The sequence below is a fragment of the Periophthalmus magnuspinnatus genome, chromosome 21, assembly GCF_009829125.3.
Source record: "Periophthalmus magnuspinnatus isolate fPerMag1 chromosome 21, fPerMag1.2.pri, whole genome shotgun sequence".
Classification (NCBI taxonomy): domain Eukaryota; kingdom Metazoa; phylum Chordata; class Actinopteri; order Gobiiformes; family Gobiidae; genus Periophthalmus; species Periophthalmus magnuspinnatus.
The window spans coordinates 31942837-31966067 of NC_047146.1; the positions used below are offsets into that span (position 1 = coordinate 31942837).

General features: G+C 38.8%; 1 protein-coding gene across 1 annotated transcript in view; it reads left to right on the forward strand.

Moving 5' to 3' along the window:
- The window catches only part of hecw2a (HECT, C2 and WW domain containing E3 ubiquitin protein ligase 2a), a 43796-nt gene that overhangs the window by 8109 nt on the left and 12456 nt on the right, over positions 1-23231 (forward strand). Inside the window, exons 2-20 of the mRNA XM_055230400.1 lie at positions 1154-1261; positions 1554-1648; positions 1749-1815; positions 3002-3171; positions 3436-3575; positions 3670-3761; positions 4280-4576; positions 5635-6188; positions 8498-8795; positions 9327-9419; positions 10843-10993; positions 12415-12521; positions 13516-13640; positions 14858-15043; positions 15569-15703; positions 16913-17015; positions 20975-21071; positions 21197-21280; positions 22275-22357. Coding sequence (XP_055086375.1) covers positions 1154-1261; positions 1554-1648; positions 1749-1815; positions 3002-3171; positions 3436-3575; positions 3670-3761; positions 4280-4576; positions 5635-6188; positions 8498-8795; positions 9327-9419; positions 10843-10993; positions 12415-12521; positions 13516-13640; positions 14858-15043; positions 15569-15703; positions 16913-17015; positions 20975-21071; positions 21197-21280; positions 22275-22357 — 2985 coding nt within the window. The remainder of the gene's footprint in view (positions 1-1153; positions 1262-1553; positions 1649-1748; positions 1816-3001; positions 3172-3435; positions 3576-3669; positions 3762-4279; positions 4577-5634; positions 6189-8497; positions 8796-9326; positions 9420-10842; positions 10994-12414; positions 12522-13515; positions 13641-14857; positions 15044-15568; positions 15704-16912; positions 17016-20974; positions 21072-21196; positions 21281-22274; positions 22358-23231) is intronic.

Genomic DNA, 23231 nt, shown 5'->3' on the forward strand with positions numbered 1-23231 from the left:
AATATAGTTCAGTAGACCTAGCCAGCAAATACAAACTGTAAACAAATAAGTGTGTTTCAGTGTAGTTAGCTCCTCCTTCACACAGATATAAGACAAACTGACCAGAAAACTGACCAGAACTGAAGACGAGCTCTAACACTTTTGTCCAATTGACAGAATTTAATATCTGAACAACTGAGGGATCACCCAGACTACACAATTTTCATAAGAGTTCTATTTTTTTCTTTGACAATACTGTGATTGCCATTATATTTGTGATTTACATGTAAAAAAAAAATAGGATTCAGTTAATGGTGCAAACTACAGGTACAACATTTTTCCATGAAAGGACCTTTTGCCATTTGATAACTGCATCAACTCATTGCGTTTTTTGACTGTGAAGTTTTGTATAGCCCTACCCTGGATGTACTACTACAGCAGTTTGGTTTTCTGAGGACACCAGATCTAAACCAGGTCTATAACAGGACTAGCTCATTGTTAAAGTAGAGAGTATTCAGAGGAACTGCATCAGGGTTAATGTACCACAGTGTGAGAACCTCTGCGTTGGTGCTTTAGTATAACGTTGTTGATAAATTGTGTCATTAGCCCAGTTGACCCTTTGAGGCTTCTATAGTTTCAGTTCTTGACCCCTTGATGATGCCGTGCCCTGATAATTTCTTTGTCAAGTAGAGGTTAAACTGTTGGCAAATGAGGAAAAAGGGGAAAAGCTAAACAATTAAATCTGGAGATGGGGGTGTATTTTTTTAATAATCCCCAGTATGGCATTAAACATAACATCTCCATGGACACAGACAGGTGACACTGTGTAGCTACCCTGGTTTCTTCATTAAAAAAAAAGGACTTCACACGCCTTACTGATGTTCATGTGGTAATATTTAATTTCTTTTCACCTTCACACCATAAAAAAATAAAAGATAGATAAAGAAAATTTGCTAAACTCTAAGACATATAATAACTTTTTAAATAAATACAAAAACAAACCAATCTTTACCATATTTATGTTTAGTCACGCATGACCTTTAAATGAACATGAACGACATCCATCTGAAATAACAACAAAAATCTAAGAAAAAATCATAGGAATATCTTCGAAATATTCAAGGATACTGGAAAAAAACACTGACCAATCACACGTTGACTCTGTCGTTTCCAGATGAGACCAGCCCGTCCAATGTGTGGGACTGTAAGAACAGAGGAGTCAATGGCACCCAGAAAGGACAGATCGTCTGGAGACTCGAGGCTGGACCCTACTTTATGGAGCGTAAGTCATCTCTTTAACTCTGACACTAACACGGTTATTAAATGTTATCGATAAAATATCTCCAGTCCAGAACAGGGCAGCCCACAAATGGATCTCATGATAATTACAGTGGTCTCTTGTTTTTTATCGCAGGGGTTATGTACTAAAAATAACCCGCAATAGGCGAAATCTGCGTAGTCAGCTTTATTTTGTACAATTATTCTATATGTATAAATGACTCTATAGAGATAACAATGTGGGATGTTTATCTTTTCACACAATCACTTACTTCTCTGTCGTGTTTGTTCTGCAGCTGAGACAAAGATCTGTTTTAAATATTACCATGGAGTGAGTGGAGCTTTGAGAGCCACCACCCCCTGCATCACCGTCAAGAACCCGTCTGTGCCAGCTTTTGTATGTGTTTAGAACATATTTTTAAATAACTCAAACTTAAAACATCACACGTAACAGTCACTCAATCTAAACGTTCTTATATTTTTTCTTTCAGGTGGAGGGCTTGGCTGAGCAGGTGGGGATAGAACACCCCCGGAAACTCATCAGTTTTACTTTGACAGGTAAAAGGAAAAAGAAACTACATTTTTATTTATGGATGAGCAGATTAAAAATATTGGCGCACTGCTCTAGTGTCAGTCCCAGTGCACCCAGGGCCGGCTCCAGCTTTCAGGGGGCCCTAATGTGTCTCTGGGACCCCCTCCTGGCTCAGCTGTTGGTGATTCACATTTGACACATTCTGACTCTGATCTCATCACTTTGACCAGTTGTGTTTGTGCAACAACATCAGGCTGAAAACATCCAGAATGTCACAACTACAACAGACACAAGAACAGAACACAAACATATAAGAACAACACAAACACATAAGAACGACACAAACACATAAGAACGACACAAACACATAAGAACGACACAAACACATAAGAACGACACAGACACATAAGAACGACACAAACATATAAGAACGACACAAACACATAAGAACGACACAAACATATAAGAACGACACAGACACATAAGAACGACACAAACATATAAGAACGACACAGACACATAAGAACGACACAAACACATAAGAACGACACAAACATATAAGAACGACACAGACACATAAGAACGACACAAACATATAAGAACAACACAAACATATAAGAACGACACAAACATATAAGAACGACACAAACACACAAGAACAACACAAACATATAAGAACAACACAAACACACAAGAACGACACAAACATATAAGAACAAAACAAACATATAAGAACAACACAAACATATAAGGGGGGCTCAAGGGTTTTAAAATTGTAGACATTTTTTCTTCGTTTCTGTTGGATTTTAACATGTTCCAGTTGTGACAGTGTTTCTTACATTTACATGATGTCGGGTCCTTGCTCCGGTGTAAACACAGAGCTGCCCTCACCTCTGCACGACTCAAAAACAAACGTAGACAGCAGATATTTTACTACTATAGATATAAAACAAATGTAAACTTTATAGAGGGATATTTATGCTGCTGTAAACACCAGAGTACTGTTTTTAGTAAAACTTGCTTTGCATTTTAATGGGTCTATATTGGTATTGACAAATATTGGTTAACGGTGTGAAACAGTCCATATCAGACGACCCCTATGTTTATTAATATAATAAATACATGGTAAGAGCAGGAATCAAACAGCCATGTCCAAGTAACAGTAGCCAGGATGAATACTCCAAAATAAAATGTGTAACTTGTTTGCTGTAGATCTCCGAGCCACAGGCCTGAAAAAGGGCATGTTTTTTAACCCGGACCCTTACCTGAAAATGTCCATCCATCCGGGGAAGAGGAGTGTGTTCCCTGTTTTTAGTCATCACGGACAGGAGCGGCGGTCGGCTATCATCGCCAACACCACCAACCCTGTGTGGCACGGAGAGGTCAGAGCTTTATTATTACGGCTCAACAATATTTAAATATCATGAATGGTTAGTATTATGATCACAAGGAGTCGGAGTTCAGTTTAAGATTTAGATTTCATTAAAATACATGGTAAAAGAGCAAAGGATCATGGTCTATGTAGTATTGTGATGCTTTTTTACATTGCACTTTTACATTACTGTTGTTGTCAGGTAAAGAAATGTGTTTATCGTTTATATTGGACAGTATTTGTATTTGATCATCTGTACGTTTGTTGTTTGCAGAAATACACTTTTGTGGCTCTTATGACGGACATTCTTTACATTGAAGTGAAAGACAAATTTGCCAAAAGTCGACCAATCATCAAACGATTCTTGGGTCAGCTGACTATCCCTGTGCAGCGTCTTATCGAGAAAATACCCGGGTATTTGTCTATGATATTTATTCAGTGATACTTACTCTTACTGCTGATTGCACTCAAAATAACTGTGGTAATATTTATTGTTTTTTTTCCACAGAGTTCAGCCTGTGAGTTTCTCTCTGTGTCGGCGTTTGCCCACGGAACATGTGAGCGGTCAGCTTCAGTTCAAAGTGGAGCTCACGACAACAGGTTTGAGCAATGCATTTATTTATTTATTTGTATTTAGTTAGTGATACTTTCCATCGTACTGCACAGTGGCATTTTGTAAAAGTTTATATTAGCTTTTTCATTGACCTTGATCAATTTGGCACCACCCACCGGTTCTGGAAGTACATTTTTAATTCATTTTTTCACCATAGACTTTCCGGAAAAAATAAATAAATAAATAAAGTTTGAAATCTTACTTAGGCATAATGAACTGGGGGGTAACTAATGACCACAAGTTAATTTAATTCACTTCAGTAATACTTTATTTACCTCCAGTTTAAAAGCCACGTTTGTAATTAAAGCATCACTCTGAATCATGTGTTTTTAGTGGGTTTTTTGGACTTAAAGTAATCACATTTTAGACATGGCGATGGCTTTGAACTCGTAATATTCAAATTTTTCGAGAAATTTATGTGACAAATGGATGGAAACTTGACAAATGGATGAACTACTTGAATAATAAATTAGTATATAAAATAATGTCACTGTTTCTTGTGTAGGTGCTTCTCCTGAGTCTATCATTGGTATCTCCGCTTTGAACGGCGCTCCCGGTACACCCTCCGATGACGAAGACCTGCCCCACCACCTCCCGGGAGTGTCCTCGATCGCTCTGTCCCCCACGGGCTCCCAGGGCTCTTCGGGACCGTGGGACAGCGGAGGGGCTTCAGCTTATCCCGAGAAAGAGCACTCTTTCCTGGGGGCAGAGAGCAGGTTCACACCCCCTGAACCCATGTCCACTCCAGAAGTTCTGCAGCGATCGTTTAGCGAAGGGTTGGACGCCATTGAAGCTCCAAAAGGTCTGTACTGTGAAGTATATCATTTTATTTGAATCATTAACGCAATTCAGTAAATATTTAGAGGGCTATTTACACACATTTTAGACATTTATTTTTTGTTTTTTGTTATAAATAGTTTAAAGGTCCACTATGTACCTTTTTATGGTAGAGTGTCTGCCCCCTGCTTGTCCTCATGGATATGTTTTTGCTTGCCTGAAGTTTCCACAGTATCACATTACACTTTTTGTCTTGTATTTATTCAATTACGGGTGTTTTCCCACTTAAAAATACCTTAAAAACCATGCATTCCACAGATCTGACCTGTCACCATCTTGTCTTCAGAGAGATAGAAAGGTTTTATTTATCTATGTATTTATTTATTTGGTTATCCATTTATTTATTTCACTATTTATTTATTTATTTATTTATTTATTTATTTATTTATTTATTTATTTATTTATTTATTTATCATTTATTTATTTATCATTTATCTATTTATAAATTAATTTATATATATATATATATATATATATATATATATATATATATATATATATATATATATATATATATATATATATATATATATATATATATATTTATATTTATATATCTATTTATTTATTATTTATTTATCTATTTATTAATTAATTTATATATCCATCTATTTATTTATTCATTTATTTATTTATATATTTTTTTTATTTACACAGGAAAACCCACTGAGTGCACTTGTCTCTCTTTTTAATATCTTTAATAACATACTGAGAAATATTCCAAGTAAAACAATAACGTCTCCATGGTGACAAGCAGAAAAGTTACATACTACATCTTTAGAATAAAAAAGTTTACTTCCTAGTCTCACCATTCAAACTGACAATATGAACATGAATAATATAATTTCTTATTTTTAACCACAAAATAAAAAGCTTGTATTATTCCTCGTTAATATTTTATTCCCATCTTGATTTTTATGGCCTGCACTCTTTGAAATTATAATTGCGTGTACCATTTATTAAGAGCTCCCATAACAAATACCTTCTTCCAAATCAATAAAGTTATATCTTCTCTTATCGCAGGTCCTGGGGAGAGACCCTTGGGTGCTGCGTCGCCCAAATTACACTCCAGTTTCCCTACGCACACACGACTTAGCGCGATGCTACATATCGATTCAGACGAGGACGAGGAAAGATCCGGGGCTAACGATATACCCCCTGTCCCGCTCTCACCTTTGCTGCTAAATGGGGTCCCGCCTGAAGTCACCATCTCAGAGGAGGAAGACCCGTTTCCGGACGTGGAATCGGACCAGTTGGTCGTCTCGATAACCCAAGATGGAGCGTTGAGTTCTGGGATGATCATGGGCAGCGTTAGTCCGATGTTAGATCTCGTCCCGGACATGGGGGGTCTAGATGTGGACGATGCGCTCGAGGTAGATGTGTTTTCGGAAGCAGAGGAGACGCCCTTTGCGGAGGCAGAGTCCCAGAGTGCTTTGCAACAGGGCGCAGAGACACGGGAGGAAGTGAGAGGAGCAGCGATGGAGGACCAGTCTTCAGAGATGGACTCCATGGAAACGGCGCAACAGACGGTTTTCTCAACGTCAGACAGCTGTCCAGTAACACTGACCACGGCTGCAGTGAGTCAAATATAGAATTAAGTCTGCATTATTTATTTATTTATGTACAAATAATAAGTACGATTTTGACAGGGTTTTGTTAGACCTGTTGTGAGTTGGACTAGTGGCCGTCCTTTGGTACTGCAGCGAATAATCCCATAGAGATCAATGTTAAAGTAAACTGCTCGTCAAAAAGGCTGAATTTTGTGGTGATTATTGTTTATCAGATGTTTTTTCTTACTTCAGAATTCTTCAGATTTCTAAATAACTGCTTTTTGTTCTTTAGCACACGCCCCACTAACTTGTACTGGTTTCAACATTTAGTATTTCTTAGCCATTCTTACTCATACTCTTTTATCGCTTTATTTAATTCTCATAAGCTGCCCTCTAACGCCTGCTTGTCTTCCTGGGGTCCTCTTCAAAACAAAAGGTGTTCACTGCTGCTTTGTCAAGGGCGTACACTAGAGATGCATTGGTAATAGAAGTCCTTAGACTGAAGACTGCAGTGGTGCACGTGTTAGATAAATGATAAGGCGTCACGATTTGCCCTTTGCGAAACCATTGGGATGTTTGAGGTTTGACCCTTAGAGGCTACTGTACTTTGTCATTGCAGTGGAGTTTGAACCAGTACGGTAAGGAAAAGTTTAAAGGTACAATTAAACAACTGTGTCAGCTTTTCTAACTAAAGTCAGACTATTTTATTCAAGTTTCAACTTTTGAGGACAGTTTACAGTGGTCCCTGGTTTGTGGCTAAAAATAACCTGCAATAGGTGAAATCCATGAAGTATCAGTTTTATTTTTTACATTATTCTCTATGTTTTTGTCTGTAAAACCCCTCACCACACACTTTATACACTTTTCTCACACAGGCGTTAACATTTTCTCACATTTCTCTCTCGTTTAAACTCTCTCAAAGTTCAAACCTTCGTAGGCGTCTTTGTCGGTGCAGAACGTTTCATCGACATTGTGGGTTTTGTCGGGGAGAAAACAAATTGCAAACGTACAGCACTTCAGAGTCACACTGCGATCCAACGTTTATGTAAATTTGTCTGAACACATTCTGTACTGGACAGGAGACACGGCACGGAGGAGACTGATGGACAATGGTCTACAGTCCAACAGCCAATCAGGACGCACGACACAATGGTCTACAGTCCAACAGCCAATCAGGACGCACGACACAATGGTCTACAGTCCAACAGCCAATCAGGACGCACAACACAATGGTCTACAGTCCAACAGCCAATCAGGACGCTCGACACAATGGTCTACAGTCCAACAGCCAATCAGGACGCACGACACAATGGTCTACAGTCCCAGTTTATTCTGATGTGACTAGTACACACCCATGGACCACTATGAACCTACTGGACACTGAGGGATCATTAGCAGTATCATTGTAGTACTGGACCTGGTATTGAGTACTGAGTCTATTTATTGAGTCTGTTTATGTGGTCGCTAATACTAATATAATATTTTTGTAGTTTTTGTTCATATTTATCTGAGCGGTGGAGTCGTCTCTGTCGTGTTGTATTCTGGTGTGATCAGAGGCCTCAGTCCTGCAGTGCGTTACACGTCACACTGTGGCCTCACACTGTTTTTAAATGTTGATATTCTGGAAATGATTCAAGAGTAACATTTACATTACGAGAGTTTCACCAGAAGTTCTTTTGGCATTTCTAGTATAAACTGTCCTATTATGTGTACAACGAGCTCGATTCAACAAAGAGGACCGGTCCGCTCCACAGGCTCTATACACAGCAGTGCACCAGCTAGCTCACTGTGGCTCAAACCTACAGCGACTTTTATTAAAAACAGAAAACTGAAAATAAATAACCTATTCACATTCAAATTAATTAAAGTAAAGATTAACTAATTATTTTTATATGTAGGATACTTCAGTTTGGGGTGGTTTATATTTATTATGCCTCAAAATTAGCATTAGCATTAGCATTGAGACACATTGTGCACCGTGTCCTCCGCTGTGCACTGCCTCATCTTTAAATATGTGTTTATTTTAACAAGACTCATAAAGATAAAATTGAACAGTAAGTAGTGAAACCCCTGAGCCAATTAGACACGAGATGGCCAAAAAATGTAATCTCAGTCGCACACTTTGGACGATAACTGACTTAATCAAAGTCAGCGGTGGTTTGTCTCTCAAATATGGGACGCTACTTACTTTTATTATTTGTACTATCATTGTTTATATTATTATTATTATTATTATTATTTGTATTATTTGTATTATTATGTATTGTTATTCGTCCAAATGTCGCCTTTTAACAGAAGCTGACCTCCATGGATAAATATATTTGTTATGTTTTTAGGAGCCAGAGGAGGGAGCAGAGGCAGCCATCGACCCGGGGGGAGTGTCCTGCGCCCCTCCGGACCCTCAGGATGTCGGGGGAGAGGGGTCCGGGACGGCCCCGGAGGCAGACGGAGGGGAGGCCTCTGTGAGCGGGCAGCTGGAGGAGGTGGAGGTCATCACTGTGAGGAGGCTGAGTCTGGCCACAGGAGGAGGAGCTGGGGAGGGGGCAGAGGAGCAGGAGCGACCGGACCCCAAACCAGAGGAGGAGGGACAAACTGCGGAGACTGACGCCAACACAGAGACAGACGGAGACGAGGGTAGGTCCAGTGCCAAAGTGAAACAAGGAAAAAGTCAATATTCAGAGCAGACCAATATTCTTTTGCCAGATAACAGATACTTGCCAATATCAATATTTGGAAATCTATGACAAAGTTGTTTTCCCTTTTAAGAAAAATAAGTGAAATGTAATTTCCCTAATATAATATAATTTACATTTCCACTCTTTGCTTTGTGGACAGAGCTGCAAACCCTTGGCCTTCTCTGCATCATCTTAATGAATTAGTTTTCATTTCACAGTTGTGCCTTGTCAGGATCGAGAAATGAAAAGTGTAAACCAGGGTCAAAGCAAAGGGTGGCTATTTTTCTTTTTTTTTTTTGAGTTATTGTTTTGTTTACTACATTCCATGTGTCCATTCTTAGTGTTCAAACTTCCAGTGAGAATCTATAAAGTAAATAATAATGGAAATAAACTTTTGACATTGTGTATCTCTCATGTGTATGTATTTTATCTCACGCTTGTCTCATGGACGTCACTGTGAAACGTAAATAAAGTGCACGTTGTTTCGCAGGTTCCCACGTGAACGGTCACCCTGTGCGTTCCCTCCCTTCGGTTCGACAGGACATCCATCGATACCAGCGAGTGGACGAGCCTCTGCCTCCGAGTGAGTGTGTGTGTCTGCATGCACCGTCCTGTTTTATCTGTTTTATCTGTCTATTCAAATGCACTATATTAATATTATTTTAATGTTCACATGTTTTGTCTATTTTTGTGTTGCCGCTACAGTGTTTGTTATTTGTTTGTTATTTATTTCCAATTATTTCTGCCTGTTTTTTCCAAGCATTTGTCATTTGTAACGTAATGGTAAATGGTCATATTTTTATATAGTTTTCCTCCTTCAAATCACCCAAAGGGCTTTACATCAAGGAACCACATACACATTCACACACAAGTGCACACAGACATTGAGGGTGAAGTGGTTTAAGTGTCTTGCCTAAGGACACAAGGGCAGTATTCATCTGTGGGAGCTGGAATCACACCTTCATGCTGTGGGTCAGTGGCTCTGACATCTCTACCAAAGATGTTTATGTGGAGAACTGTATTCAAACCGCCTTCGCATCAGTGGACAAACGCTCTACCAACTGAGCCACTGCTGTCCCACAATATTTTGTGGAAAACACTCGATGGGAAAGTCACAGTTGTGGGGCTGCACTTATTCATTTACCGGTGTGTTATTGCTCAATAATACATACAAAAACATGCATTCTTACTGTGAGCAGACTCGCCTCTCCACAGATCTTACCTGTGGCCTCATTTATAGTTTTTATAGTTAATTACGTATATATATATATATATATATATATATATATATATATATATATATATATATATATATATATATATATATATATATATATATATATATATATATATATATATATATTATTTTGTGCACCTCAAACTGCACCACTTGAATCTTAAACTGCAGTGTAAACATACACTGTTTATATAAATGGACATGGCTAAAACTTCCAGCTGCTGAGTTACAAATAAGAAGTGAACATGAGCTGTGCACTTCCTGCTCCATCGACTCTGATTCCATTCACTTTCTATTGAAAAACTGTGTCCCCTGTCTCTGTAACTGCTGCTGTCAGGCAGCAGGTTCATATTAATCTACATGATCCTGGGTTTTTTATTTGGCTATTGTGTCCATAAATCAAGATATGAACATTAATAACAGACAAATGAGCGGTGGTTCTTTCCCCGAGGTCGCTCCCGCTACTATTAGCTACAGGTTTGATTGACAGTGTTGCTAAGTGCCTGCCCCCTGCCTGAGGCCTGAGCTACAACAAATAACAGAATGAACTAAACATGTGTCCTGGATGTTATTTACTCTGCAGCTCAAATCGTACCTTATTACATTCAAATGGTGAGGATCTTCCCACTATTATAAATAAATTGTACACATAATAAATATTGATCTGTAAAATATATTGTATATTGTTCCAGTTTTCATGTGTTGAACGATAAGTCGACGTAGTATCTGTCACAACAGGCTTGTGTGTGAGTGCTGCCTGTGCTTTCAGACTGGGAGGCTCGGATCGACAGTCACGGCCGGATCTTCTTTGTGGACCACGTGAACAGGACCACCACGTGGCAGCGGCCCACCGGCCCACCTGCCCCACAGGGTCTGACCCGCTCCAACTCCATACAGCAGATGGAGCAACTCAATCGAAGGTCTGTGAGGAAAATGTGTTAAAGGTCCAATATTAATCCATGATAGAATATTGTTAAACAGACCAGGAGTTTTGTTTTGATTCGTTTCATTCACATATGTTTGAGTCATCTATAATTATTAGTCTGTCTAAATCTGCAAAGCTCAGAATGCTCTGTTCCACCTTGTGATGTCATGAAATGGTAGCCGTCCCAGTCCCACCGTGGGCCCACAAAAGAAAATAATGATTGGAATGTTATTTTTGGAAACTAAACAGCACTTAGTTTTTTATACTAGTCTAAAGATCCCTCTAAAACCATCAGATATGTTTTATTTCCAGAAGCTAAATCTGTGCTGCTACATTTGTTTTGATCGGGCAGTGGTGTGGACAGCTCCATGTTTACAGCGGCGTGAAGGACCCTTTTCCCTCGAGGTGCGCTCTGGGTGCTCTGAGGCAGCAGAGGTAGAGGTGTACAAGTCTGAGTAAAAGTTAGTGAAGTAAAGTTTGTCTAAAGTACAGGACAATCTATGAAAAGCCCCAGAGGAAGAGTTTATGACGTGTAACTTAAGCCTGCACCAAAGCCTGTGTTGTAACGACTGACAGGGACCAAAGATTCAGACTCGGGAAAAAGTTTAAACAAATCTTATTTACAGGCACAGGAATGCAAATAAAAGTTGACGGAGCAGACAGTCTTCGAGCGGGTCGTGGAGAGCTGGGTCGGAGGCGGAGGTGCTGCATAGTTTCAGAGAACGGGATCAGGCGAGGAACAAAAGATAGAATCGAAGTTATAAATGCAAAAACGAGATTGAGCCGAGCAGAGAAGTACCACAGAGGATACACGCACAATCTGGTGCTGAGTGTCAGGTCCTCAGTTCCTTTGTCCTGCCCAGGTGCGGCTTGATTGTGGACGGGTTGCAGGTGTGTGTGGGAGGAGCCAGAATCTCCACCCAGCTCCAGGCTCTGACACACAAGGGAGGGGGAACGATAACATCAACACACAGGGCAGACTGGGATCTTAACAGCCTGAAAACAAACATCAAAATACCGTGATCCTAAAATCAAACGTGAATCTTTTCGTGGTCTGTTTTATTAGAAGCCACTGGTTTTTGTGCATTATTTTCATGTTCAGTTCTTCCAATTACACTAACTTCAAATGATCTGATGATTATAAATCTAATGTTATGAAGTATGTGCAGTTTAAAAACACAGTGGAGCACTTCCTGTATTACCCCATGATGACATCACAAGGTGGAACAGAGAACTCAGAGTAAATATGCAGCATTTGTGCGTTAAAAGTGTGAATGAAACAAAGCACAACTCCAAGTCTGTTTATGATGAGGACACAACATTAGAATGAGATAAAGATAAAGTGTAATCTGGGCCTTTAATGCTAAATACACAAAAGGTACTTGTTTCATGACAGTAACGTTAACTTGTCCTCAGATACCAGAGCATCAGGAGGACCATAACCAACAGTGACCGATCAGAGGAGAGCTCCGTGGATCTACTCCCTGAACCAGAAACAGAACTATTACCACATTCACTCGCAGGTTTGTGTTCAATCAGACGTATTCTGCAAAATCAACTTCTCAGAGCCCTGAACCATATTATAGTTGTTTTCTTCTCATTTATCCACTTAAAGTTTTATTTGGACTGATTCGCCCACTGCTCTCCACTTACTTCATTCTGCAGTTTTATTTTCTTAATGGGTGATACATACAGGACTCAGCAGAGTTGCATAATTATTTTGGTACAAATGAAAATCTGCTGCTCACTGTCTGATCTATTGGAGGTTGTGACGACATTTACAGCGACATCCGCTCGTATTGGACACTGCAGTTTTCTAACGTCCAAGTCAGTGGACAGGTTTCTTTTATTAAGTCATTTTAGAAATATTGCAGTTTAAAATATGCAAATTATAACATAAAGATTCACAGGTGTGTGCCTTATGCATGTACTGTATACAGCACAAGGCAGGTTTATTTGTACAGCACAGTCCATTTGTACAGTTTATTTGTACTGCACAGTCCATTTGTACAGTTTATTTGTACTGCACAGTTTGTACACAAAGTAATTCAAAGTGCTTTACAGAATAAGAAAGGTCTTCTTTAAACTTAAACAGCTGAACACAATATTTACAGGGATTTGACCTTTTTCAGTGGCCCTCCATAAGTAGTTGTTTTTATTGCAAGTTTAAAAAATTCTTACATGATAACCTCAAAAACTAATATTTTGCATTAAGCCTTATCCAAGTCAAACTAAACACATAGTGGCCTTGACTGATTCACTGTACAGCATAGTAGTCTGTTTCTCTCTACTTTATATATTTTGATATGTGAAGTGGCCCTTCACTGAGTCGACCTTTCATACTAAACTATAAAATACATAAAAATGAACCCTTTAACTTATGTTTTAGCTCATATTAAACCATTTCATCAGATCTCATGGTCTGTAGAGGGGGCTCTATGTAGTGTACAGTACCAGGAGATATAAACTGATGAATAAATATGATGAAATAACATGTTAATACTTTGTCTTTCCCAGAGTACAGAAGAGAGAGTGGTGTGGCTCACTCCAGCGCTCGCTCTCGTCTGTCTCTGCTCCTCCAGTCTCCCAGCGCAAAGTTCCTCTGCAGCCCCGACTTCTTTACCGTGCTGCATTCAAACCCTGTCAGTATCTTTGAATATTTCATCACTTTAATGTATAATTCACAGTGTAATTACCAAAAATGTCCTTTCTATTTCCAGGGCTGAGACAGGGTCTAAGTGACTCTGAGTATAATTAGATATGGCTATAAATATATCTCACATGGAAGCTTACGTTGAGCTGGATTCACCACCGAAATATCACAAAATGATTCATGTGTTTGGTCATTTTTTTTCAAAGTGTTAAAGTTCCTATTCTTGTAGCTTTAAGCCATGTTAGATTGTTGTTACCTCCTCAAAGACAGACTTGTAGTTGTGTTTTGTTTCATTCACACGTTTGAGTAACACTTTATTATTAGTCTGTCATCTCCAAATCTTAAAATGCTCTGTTCCACCTTGTGATGTCATCAAGTGGTAGTTTTCTAGTGAAGGTGTATGGATTTAAAGACACAGCGGAGCACTTCCTGTATTACCACATGACATCACAAGGTGGAACAGCGTATGTTTGAGAGAAGAACTCAGCCTAAATACACAGGGTTTGTGTGTTAAACATGTGAATGAAACAAAACACAACTCCAGGTCTGTTTTTCATGAGGAAAAACCATTATAGCATTGATCAGAAAATATGCTATGCTATTTTTGGATTAAAAAATATTCCAGTTATTTTGGAACATAGGCATTTTTCAACAGTAAAAACACATAAAAGACAATCTGCTACTTGCTACAGTGAGATTTTACTATGAGCCTGTGAGCTATGCAGGATTTAAATAGAATTAATGGACCAATTTCTATTATTTAGCCAGTTTGCAATGGATGAAATGTAAAGTTATGGTTTATGTATAATACTTTTTTTTTATTGTTTAGCGTATTCTTATTCAATACTAAATCTGTGAAACACTTCAGTCAGACATCGTTTTTGTGCTATAGAATCAGAAAAGAACTTATTTTGGTGATAAAGTGCAACATAAAACATAAAACACACTGAATAAATAAAAATAAAAATAAGGGCATGCATGAAGTTAAAAAAAGATATGCTTAAAAATAAAATAAAATACTTAAAGGTAGAAAATATATACAACAGCAGCATCAGAACAACAGTGCAATAAATAAATGTGATTAACTGAATAATACAAAATACCAGAGGAAAAACTGTAAAACTGTTCTTTTCGCTGTTTAGATTCTCAACTCTTGGTATATTTGTAACGTGTGGCTCATTTCCGTGTCTCCCTTCCCTTTCCCAGAGTGCCTATCGCATGTTTACAAGTAACACCTGTCTGAAGCACATGATCAGTAAGGTTCGGCGCGACGCTCACTACTTCGAGCGTTACCAGCACAACCGAGACCTCGTCACCTTCCTCAACATGTTCTCCAACAAACAACTGGAGCTGCCCCGAGGCTGGGAGATGAAGCACGACCACACGGGGAAGGTACAGGACACACGCTGGCAGCATTTATTCTTATTATTTAAGTTATTTAATGAGTATGGTCATATTAACAAGGATAATTATAGTGTTCATGCTGCCAAGACCAATTCAAACATTTACCTTACGCCACAGTCCCCATCTGTAAAGAAAATCAGCAAAGTTTATTGACTGATATTGTGAGAAAATTAGAAACGCCAGTGTGCATTCTTAATCTTTTCTATGAAGGAATAGATTAGCCATAAGAAAGTAAGACAAAACATATTAGTGCACATAAATCAGTGTTATTGGCCTTAATATCAACATCACACTCTGCAATTGTAGGATGTCCACAATAATCTACACTTTTGCTGTGTGTGTCTGTGTACGCTGGTGTGTGATTGTGTGTGTGGGAATGGCCGAGTTTTGGTTTGAAGTGGCTCGACGGTAGAATGTGCTCTAGTGACAATTCTCCATTTATTTGAGCATTTATGTTGAAGATTCTGATGACACACACGTCTTTTATTCTCTCCTTCCTGTCCCCTTCCTCAGCCTTTCTTCGTGGATCACAACTGTCGCTCCACGACCTTCATCGACCCGCGGCTGCCCCTCCAGAGCTCACGCTCCACCGGGCTCCTGGCCCATCGCCAACACCTGACCCGCCAACGCAGCCACAGCGCCGGAGAGGTGAGGCCTAACACTGATCTACTGTCTGACCTGAATCCTCAGCACCTAAAGCTCTTCATCTAAAGTTCCTTTAAATACACTGCCTGGCCACAAAAGAAGTCACCACCAAAAAAAAAGGTCACACACTCTAATATTTGATTGTTCCTTTATCTTTGATTACGTCACACATTCACTGTGACATTGTTTCGATTTCGCTTCTACAATGTCACAGATTTATTTCCATCCAGTGTTGCATTAATTTTTCACCTGTTGCATTGATGATGGTCGAGTCTGACGCTGCACAAAGCTTCTCCAGCACATCCCAAAGATTCTCAATGGGGTTAAGGTCTGGACTCTGTGGTGGACAATCCATGTGTGAAAATGACGTCTCATGCTCCTGATCCACTCTGTCACTATTTGAGCCTGATGAATCCTGGCATTGTCATCTTGGAATATGCCCGTGACATCAGGGAAGAACAAATCCACTGATGGAATAACCTGGTCATTCAGTATATTCAGGTGTCAGCTGACCTCATTCTTTGAGCACAGACTGTTGCTGAACCTAGACCTGACTCGTACCTATAGGCTCAGACCTATTTGCTTAGATAAATCCAGGTGGCAACTTTTTTTTTGGCCCGGCAGTGTATATTTCCAGTGAGTCTAAAATAAACTAACGGGGCTGGAATGGACTACATCTGAGGATTATGTAAAATGTCTTTAGTCTCTATATAACCCACAGTTTTATGTTTTCAATAATATGTTTTCTGAGGACAATAATGTATAACGTGCTGCCTTATGGCCCAGCTCCGTGGTCATACACTGTTCTGTTCATTTATGGGAAGCAAAGTGGTGCCAGTGTGCAGTACCTGAGAGTGGTCAATGCTAATCCATTATAGACTCACGTAGTAAGCTTTCCACATGCTATGTTTAGACACACAACATATTACAAGCAAAATCAATACTCCTTGTTTGCAAAGTAAACGTGTAAAGGAGTTAGCCACACTACCTTTGTCCGGAACAATGCAGTAATACATTTAACCCTTTATTTTAACACAGAGAGATCGCTAAATTACTCAAACATACATGGATGACATCAAAAACACTATGATATTCGGTTCAGTCGTGTGTCGTGTGTGTCCATGTGTGTCTGTGTGTGTCGGTGTGTGTGTCTGGAGGATTGAGGGCAGAGCTGGGATACGAGCTGAGCTGTAGCCTGTGCTGTGCTCTCAGGTGGTGGACGACTCCCGACAGACCAACCCCCCCCTGCTGCCCCGCCCCTCCAGCACCTTCAGTGGGTCGAGCCGCAACCAGTACCACGACCTGGTGCCTGTCGGTCAGTCACTTTTACTTTTGTTATTGGTTAAAGTTAGATAAGAGACATAAAGCGACGTTTCAGTGGCTCTGTTCACATCCAAAAATCTGACCTTTATCTGATTTCTGGAGCTGTCAGATTATTCAAATGTAAAATCTGACGTGGCTAATCTGATTTGTTTCTGATTGTTTAGGCTGGTGCAGGTTTTGACAAGGACAGTTCTGCAAAATACAACAGTTAGTCTAAAATCCATTGATTAACTGACACATGTGCCCTTTATGATCGTCGTATTCTCCTGTGGACACACGCCAAAAACCTGACCTCATACTGGCTCATCTCATTATTCCTGTTTACACATTTGGTAACACTTTCTCATAATGTTTTCTGGACATAGATGTAGATGCACTCACTTGTTGCAATGCAGAGTAATACAAATATGAAGTAGTAGTAGTAGTGAGGTAGGATGTTAGTCCAGCTGAGGTTTATGTCCTTCTTTTATAGTATTTTAATTGCTTCATTTGAATAAAGGTCTGATCCTGTGCCAGACCTGGCTCTGTACTGATTAAGTCCAGGTTTAGAGCTGAGTGATGCCTATGGAGTCTTTTTGAAATGGTTTTGTGCTGTTTCAATATTGTTTAGTTCTGGTTTGGTCTTGGTTTAGCTCTGGTTTAGTTCTGGTTTAGTCCTGGTTTAGTTCTGGTTTGGCCTTGGTTTAGTTCTGGTTTAGTTCTGGTTTGGTCTTGGTTTAGTTCTGGTTTGGTCTTGTTTTAGTCCTGGTTTAGTTCTGGTTTGGCCTTGGTTTAGTTCTCGTTTAGTTCTGGTTTGGTCTTGGTTTCGCTCTGGTTTGGTCTTGGTTTAGTCCTGGTTTAGTTCTGGTTTGGTCTTGGTTTAGCCCTGGTTTAGTTCTGGTTTAGTCCTGGTTTAGTTCTGGTTTGGTCTTGGTTTAGCTCTGGTTTAGTTCTGGTTTGGTCTTGGTTTAGTCCTGGTTTAGTTCTGGTTTGGTCTTGGTTTAGCTCTGGTTTAGTTCTGGTTTAGTCCTGGTTTAGTTCTGGCTTGGTCTTGTTGTAGACCTGGTTTAGTCCTATATTCCGTTGATCTTAGACACAGTTTAGACCTGGTTTTTGACCTGATTTGTTTCCAGTTCGCACACTGTAAACTCCTGATATATTATTTTGACCTGTTTAAGTCAGTATGATTCTTTCTTGAGGCCTGTAGTACGAGGTTGGTTGAACTGGTTAAGTTTCTCTTACCTGGATTGACTAACCCAAACATGAGCGTCTCTGTTTAAGCAGTACTATGAATATCAACCCACGTACACAGATAGGGGGCAGGGTTAGCACCAACTGACCAATCGGAAGGGAAAGGAGAAAGAAATGTTAGATCTATGTAGGTAAGAGCTACATGTGGAACTGTCAATCAAAATCACCAAACATGAGAAATTTAAAGAATAAAGAACAAGCCACAGGATCTAAGCGGACAATCGAGTCCACGCAAGTCCCACGCCAGAGAAAGAACATCGTAAAGCTCTTACCGATCTACAACTCTATCCTCAGACCCAAAACAAACAGCAACAAAGAGAACAATAGGCCGCCATTATAGATTGAATAGGGTTTTTAAGGCTGTTTACAGTTTCGGCGCAGTTAGCTCCTCCCTTCAGACAAATATAAGGCAGTGTCCAGCTTTAATCTGACCAGAACTGAAGAAACAGCTTGGACGAGCAGCGAAACATCTTCACTCCTACAAGATTTGTCCAGTTGACAGATTTAGTTTCGTCTTTTACTATGGATCAGACCTGGACGACGGAGGGATTTTAGGCAGCACGGGGGCAACACTCATGTCTCACAGCAGAAGGTTTGGTTGATCCCCGGGTCGCCCAGGCCTTTCTGTGTGGAGTTTTTCATGTTTCTCCTCGTGTCTGGATGGGTTTCCTCCGGGTACTCCGGTTTACCCCATCAACCAAAACATGAACGCCCTTCGAGACAACTGTTGTTGTGATTTGGGGCGTTACAAAAATAAAATGAATTGAATTGAATTGGATGACACAGACACTCTTTGGACATCAGTGTAGAAGAAGCGTCAGAGCTTTAGTCATTAAACACAGACTGAAATACTTCATACAACACTCAATGAACAGCACTTACACTGCACACCTCATACAAATGCACAATTAGATTTAAAAAGTCTTTACAAATGTTATTATAAAAATATTAAAGTGTGTGTTTAGTGTAATGCAGTATCATAAAACAGTGGACAAACTGAGTGTGTTTAAGTGTCCTTCCTCTGTGTGAATCTGAGCACATCATGGAGCTATTCAAATAACACTGATATAAAACGGGCCGTATCTATTTCCTCGTCTCTCTCTTCAGCCATTCATATTCTCCTCTCTGATTGGCCACAGCAGCTGGATTCTTGTCTCTGATTGGTCAAAGAGTCATCGTCTTATCTTACTCAGGAGCTTCGGGCAAAAGAGATACTGAAATTTGGTGTTATTATTATCATGGCCAAAATTAATGTGATTAAAGATGATATCACGATAATTATTAAAGTTGCTGACAGTTCAAAAATGTTCTAGATGTGAATAATTATCATTTTAATATTATGAACAGGTTTCATATTTAAACAGCTGCTGTATTAGTTCATTTATACAGCGCCTTTAATACACAAAGTAATTCAAAGTGTTTTATAGAATAAAAAAGACATTAAAATCACAATACAACAAATCAAAACATAAATAATCATTATAAATTTAACATTAAAACAGAAAAGTGCATAATAAAACCCTTTCAGTCATACAGTCTTGTCGCTTATCCATTTTGTAGAAACACAAGCTTATAACCTGACTTTAAATAAATCGATTGGTTTTAGAAAAATGAAAGCTAAAACCCTCCCAAATTATGCTCAATATACTAAAATAAATTTGCTTCACTGAAGAAAGATTGATCATTTAATGAACACAAGTTCGCTACAGTTTTGTCGCCTACAGAAAATTGAACAAATAATTTACTTCAAATACAAAAATATGTTGCATAACGTCAGTGAATTAAGTAGTGGTGCTGTGAGATCCATATTTAATATCTTGTATGACTTCCATGAGCTTGAAGGACTGCATCATGCGGTTCCACAATGATTCATACAATTTGTTGATGAAGTCATCAGGAATAGCAAAGAAAGCAGTCTGCCTCCCAGAGTTCATCAAGATTCTCCATATTTAGTCCTGGTTTAGTCCTGGTTTAGTCCTGGTTTAGTCCTGGTTTAGTCCTGGTTTAGTCCTGGTTTAGTCCTGGTTTAGTCCTGGTTTAGTCCTGGTTTAGTCCTGGTTTAGTCCTGGTTTAGTCCTCCTCATGTGAGATGGTTCTTGTGGCTCATGTGGGAGATGTTCTTTGGTGCTGGTCCATGGAGAGACTTGTTCACACAGAGCTGCTTTAAAGTTTATTCTCTGAGCCACAGGAGCCACAGACCTGAGCCACAGGACACATGTGTGAAGTACTTCCTGGTTCTAGACCTGAGCACAGGACACATGTGTGAAGTACTTCCTGGTTCTAGACCTGAGCACAGGACACATGTGTGAAGTACTTCCTGGTTCTAGACCTGAGCACAGGACACATGTGTGAAGTACTTCCTGGTTCTAGACCTGAGCACAGGACACATGTGTGAAGTACTTCCTGGTTCTAGACCTGAGCAGCGGCAGTTTATTATATGAAATGTCCCACAAAGGATTACTCTGCCCTTTGTGTCACAATAAATGATGTTATTCTTTACTGTCACGTCCCTTGTCCAGAGCAGGTTATGATTTTAGGGCGTGTTGCCATGGAGACCTCCCCTGACAGCACGTGAGCTTCGTAGAACCACTAAACCAGAGCTACCTCTCACTAACCCTCTAATCCAAGTTTGTGGTTCCACAGTGCAGGCCTCTCATTAGTAACACACTCACAAAACCCTGTGGATGTTTTTGTATAATACTTTCATTTTCTTCTCTTCAGCCTACAATGACAAGATAGTCGCGTTTCTACGGCAACCCAACATCTTTGAGATCCTGCAAGAAAGACAGCCCGAGCTCGCCAGAAACCACTCGCTCAAGTACAGCTTTTATTCACTCTATAAATGTTTATCTGTGGAAAATGTGAACTTTAAAACTCAACCTTAGACTCAAGTGCAATATTTAAACTTTGAATCCGTTTTATTTTTATATGTGACTTTTACAGGGAAAAAGTGCAGTTTATTCGCAGTGAAGGGGTAAACGGACTAGCACGTCTGTCCAGTGACGCGGATCTTGTCATGTTGTTGAGGTAAGAAATAATGGATTGAAACGTATCTATCAATTCACATAAGTAGTTATATTTAATTAGAACGATTCAGGCTTGGAAACGTCTTAAAGGTCCCATATTATGTTAAATGTATTTTCGTGAGCTTTAAGACATGTTCTAATCCTGATTCCTCCTCAAAAACATCACATCTCCAGGTCTTTATTATAACATGGATCAGAAAACAGTGTAATATGAGCCTTTATTAAACATTTAAAAAAATATGAACTGGCAAAATCAATGTTTTAGGTACCTGACGTTTTTAATAGGAAGGGCTGTAATAAATAATAATGAATGTTGATTATTGTTCAAATATGTAATTTAAAGTGTTTTGCAGCTGGCCAGATATTTTTTTTCATTGCTTGCTTGCATAAAAGTTACTCAAAAGTACATTTGTTTTTATATTTTTCTTGTACTTAAACTGGTCTTACACTTATTTGACGCATCAGAGGAAAAATAAGGATGGATAAAGGTGTAAAATAGAGGTAGTTGTGTGAAAAAAGGCAAAAGTACATGATGATACCTCCTTTAACATGATTTTTATGACGAAAAAAAGAAAAGTCTAGGCGAACTATAGTGATCTAGATATTAAGTACTAACCTTAAATCATTAATTAAATGTTTGTTCATTTTGAATTAGATCTTTGTTTATGCTTTATAAAGGGTCATTTAAGTGTAGTTATTATGAAGTGTTACCAAATTATTATATAGAATATGCAGGAAAAGGTTAACCGATAAGAGGAAAACTTTTGTGTAGTAGTAGTAGTAGAAGTAGAAGTAATTACAGTAGTAGTTGTTGTATCATTTTCCATAGCTCTCATTATTTGTCACTGAAAATTCCATCTGAATTTCTTCATCTACATTTAAATATACCAATATATCCAGAAGTAAAATGAAAGTAGAGCATTAATTTGTTTTTTATATTACGCTACAAACCAAACTTTTATAAAATAATGACTAAATATATGTTGTGTCTGCAGTTTATTTGAAGAGGAGGTCATGTCGTATGTGCCGCCGTTACTTCATCCAGGTTACTGCCTCTCGTCCCCTCAAAGCTCCCCTGGTAATCCTGTCTGTCTGTGTGTCTACAATAAGGTCACTGCTGTACTATGACCCATACCATATAGAAAGTATTACAGTACTATGTTCATCTGGTACGATTTATTTATCATTTTTTTAAATTTTTTTATTGCGTTTTTAGTATGATGATCTACACCGCATAGAAAATATGAGAAAAATATTGTGTTAATCTGATATTTTTGTTAATTTAATTTTTTCAACAATTAAAACTGATGCCTATAATTATTTTAAGTCACATTAACATTTATTTGAACTATCTATTTTATTATTTGAACTATTTTCAACAACATAGACACTTGAAAGATGAGTTAAATATTAATGAAACTGAACGATCAGAAAGCTCCACACAATTACCACAGTACAATAAATATACAGTAGATATTATATGACACTATGCGTATCTGATATTTTAGTTTTATTTGTATAACTGTATGTATTTTATTGTTCGATCAGAAATCCCCACACACAATCAACTACCAAAGTACAGTTAATTAGCTAAATAAATACATAAGGACTACATTAGGCATTTAGGAATACACCGGTCCCTGGTTTATCTCTGGTGAACTGCGATATAGTGAGGGACAACTGTGTCACATGTATTTAAAAATTCGGGTGAGGGAGGTCTGGACGTCCCTGTTTAGACTGCTGCCCCGTGACCCGGCCCCAGATAACACGAAGAAGATGGATGGATAGATGGAAAAATGGATAAATGAATGGTCAGTTAGTTCATTCTGCAGTTTGTCACTTGTGATTACAAATATTACTGTTAAGATTCAGTTCAATTCCATTTTATTTATCTAGCACATTTAAAAACAACTTCAGCGGACCAATAAAACTCCAAAAAAAAAAAAAAAAAA